At 60.9% G+C, this 3,344-nt stretch overlaps 1 protein-coding gene across 1 annotated transcript in view; it reads right to left on the reverse strand.

Annotated features, from left to right (window-relative positions):
• Positions 1–3,344, reverse strand: part of ITPR1 (inositol 1,4,5-trisphosphate receptor type 1) — a 227,042-nt gene that overhangs the window by 11,003 nt on the left and 212,695 nt on the right. Inside the window, 2 exon segments of the mRNA XM_015568305.1 lie at positions 957–1,117; positions 2,289–2,472. Of these exon segments, the coding sequence (XP_015423791.1) occupies positions 957–1,117; positions 2,289–2,472 (345 nt within the window).

The raw sequence follows: 3,344 nt of genomic DNA on the forward strand, positions 1-3,344 counted from the left end.
TACCCCCCAGGGCACCCCGCTACCCCTGAGAGCACCCCGCTACCCCCCAGGGCCTGTGGCCTGGGCCACCGCCACTTTGCTTCCCTGTCCCTGACAACTTGGTTCACCGCGGGCAGGTGACACACACAGGAGGGAGCACAGGGGATCCTGGGAGGGAGGGAGGGAGCTGTGTGTGAGGGTGGGGGTAGGAGGGAGAGGGAGAAGGAGGGAGCTGTGTGTGTGTGTAGGAGGGAGGGAGGGAGGGGTGAGAGCGCTGCCTGCCCGGCCGGCCGTGAGAAACAGCCAGCACCAGGCTGCAGGATGATGGATGGGAGCTCAGTGCCTGATCCCCAGGGAGCTACGCCCGTGCGATGAGTCACCTGGGCGTGGATGCCCAAGTCTGGCCGTGGTTCTGGGGAACTGTCTTTCCCCTTTAGTGTGCACACCCCTCTCCCCCGACGTGGCCACCAAGGACAGCTGCCTGGGACCCGCGTGGTGCCTCCACGCGCCCTGCCTGAGAACAGCGCTCAGGCCTGCAGCGTCCCCTCCGGACACGGCGGCCGCGCTCCCTAGCAGCCAGAGGTTAACTGGTCCCCCAGGAGGGCTGGGCTGGGTCCCCCAGGAGGGTTGGGCTGGGCCAAACACAGGAGCCAACCACGCTGGACTATGCCGGGCGATCACTTTCGAAAGGCACCTCTCAGAGACCAGCTCTTATTTAAGGCAAAAAACACAAAAGAAAGAAAATAAACAAAAACACCCGAGCGCAGAGGCGGCCCCTCACTAAAGCCCCCGCCGTCACGTGGCCGCACTCATCTCCCCGAGCCTCAGTGTTTCCTCCTTTAAAGTGGGGACGTGCCGCCCACTGCCGCTTCCGACGGTCACCGCAGAGGACAACCAAGGCCTAGAGCCCAGGCCCCGTCCAGGGCGAGGGCTGGAGGACGCAGAGGCCGCGTTCTGCGTGGACCCGGGCGGCTCACCTGGATCATCTCGGCCACGTAGCTCTCGGGGCCCGTGTACTCCGTGGAGTCCTTCACCTTCACCAGGACGATGAAGCACAGGTAGTGCCACATGTTGTGCTCCTCCTGGATGTGCTCCTCGAAGGTGACAGTCTTGTTGTCAAACTTGTCCCTTTCCAGGCCTGCAGAGGGCGGGAGGCGGCCCGTGAGCGCGCAGGCTGGGCTCCTGGGCCCCGTCGGCCTGTCTGTCCATAGGAGGGCTGGGCTCCTGGGCCCTGTTGGCCTGTCTGTCCACAGGAGGGGTGGGCTCCTGGGCCCTGTCGGCCTGCCTGTTCACAGGAGGGGTGGGCTCCTGGGCCCCGTCGGCCTGTCTGTCCATAGGAGGGCTGGGCTCCTGGGCCCTGTTGGCCTGTCTGTCCACAGGAGGGGTGGGCTCCTGGGCCCTGTCGGCCTGCCTGTTCACAGGAGGGGTGGGCTCCTGGGCCCCGTCGGCCTGTCTGTCCATGGGAGGGCTGGGCCCCACACCCGTCTCTATAGGGATCGAACCTGCAACCTTGGTGTGGACGGCGCTCTAACCAACTGAGCAGCCCGGCCAGGGCCCAGCGTATGGAAACTCTTTGTATTTTTCTTATGACATTTCTGTAATTCTGGAAATTATGTCAAAGAAAATGCATTAAACTATTTTAAAGGAAGCAACATCTTTAAGTTTTTAAGTGGAAAAATGCTCATTTGGGGGCTGGCCAGTACGAAATGTATACAGTGTTTGGTAACTGTGTTACGAACAGCCCTCAGCCCCTGGGTCCCGCACGGCTAGTTTCGTTCCATGGACGTCCTGGTCCCACGTGGTTACGTTAGTCCCATGGACGTCCTGGTCCCACATGGTTACGTTAGTTCCATGGACGTCCTGGTCCCACATGGTTACGTTAGTCCCATGGACGTCTTGCAGCCACTGAGATGGCTTTGGTGCCCACGCACCTCTCCCCGGGGACCTTCACTACTGTCACCCGCACCACGTGGTCCTGGCCTGGGTGGCACCTGAGCCAGCTCCCCTGAGTGCCACCCTGAGGCGGAGGGGTTCATGTCACCACACCCAGGTCACAGGGAGCCACTCGGCTCAGAGATGCGACTGACTACAGCGAGGATGTGCAGGTTGGGGCACTGAGCTCCCGGCACAGGGCTCAGAGGCCTGGCACCATCACAGTGACCCCCTGCAGCCTGGAGCTGGGCACGGGCTCCATCCTAATCTCAGGGCCAGGGGCACCCCAGCGACAAGACCCCGAGATGCACACATTTCAGGTCCTCCCCGCCGCCCCGGCCCAGGCAGAGGCCGGCAGCGCCCCGAGCCGCACTCACCGCAGATGAAGCACGTCGTCTTGAGGATCTCCTCCTTCTTCTGCTTCTCGCTCCTCAGGTCGGCGAAGGTGTCGATGATGACCCCGAAGATGAGGTTCAGCACGATGATGATGACCATGAAGAAGAAGAGCAGGTCGTAGATGACGCGGGCGGCGAACAGGGGCTCCTGGAAGGAGGGCTCGGTCAGCAGGCCCCACCTCCGCTCCGCAGTCCGGGCAGCGGGAGGGCCCTCTCAACACCAGGGGGCACCCCCACCCCCACATCACCCAGCAGCCTCCTGGAGCAGAACTTAAACAGGATGTCAAGCGCTACGAGGCCACCACTTGGCTGGGCGCTGACCCACGAACCAGGCGGTCATTGTTCGATTCCCACTCAGGGCTCAGTCCCCAGTGCGGGGCGTGCAGGAGGCAGCTGTTCAATGAATCTCTCTCATGATTGATGTTTCTATCGCTCTCTCCCTCTCCCTTTTTCTCTGAAATCAATAAAAATATATGTATTTTTAAAAGGCCACCATTGCATCTCTTTTCATACCCTGTGTCTAAGTTGTGTGCTCTAGCTGGTGTGGCTCAGTGGATAGAGAGTCGGCCTGTGGACCGAAGGGTCCAGGTTCAATTCTGGTCAAGGGCACATGCCCAGCTTGTGGCTCAATTCCCAGTAGGGGGCGTGCAGGAAGCAGCTGTTCAATGATTCTCTCTCATTATTGATGTTTCTATCTCTCCCTTTCTCTTCCTCACTGAAATCAATAAAAATATATTTTAAATAAATAAATAAAATCAATAAATTGTGACTTCTCGGAGTGCCCTGGGACCGCGTGGGCAGGGAGCTTCCTGGGAGCTCGGGGGTTGTGGGAACGTGTCCAGGTGGCCAGGCCCAACCCGAGGAAATGGTCACTCCAGTGTGACTGGGGACCAGCCCTGCACGGTGTCAGCGTGGCCGATGGAGAGGGAAGGTGCCCCCAGGAGCCGGCCCTGCCCGTCCATGCGTCCCCGCTCCCAGGCTGCCTGCGTGGCTTCTGTCTGTGCTCCAGCCCACCTCCCCCGCCCCCGGTCCTCTGGG

The sequence above is a fragment of the Myotis davidii genome, unplaced genomic scaffold (genome assembly GCF_000327345.1).
Source record: "Myotis davidii unplaced genomic scaffold, ASM32734v1 scaffold663, whole genome shotgun sequence".
Taxonomy (NCBI): domain Eukaryota; kingdom Metazoa; phylum Chordata; class Mammalia; order Chiroptera; family Vespertilionidae; genus Myotis; species Myotis davidii.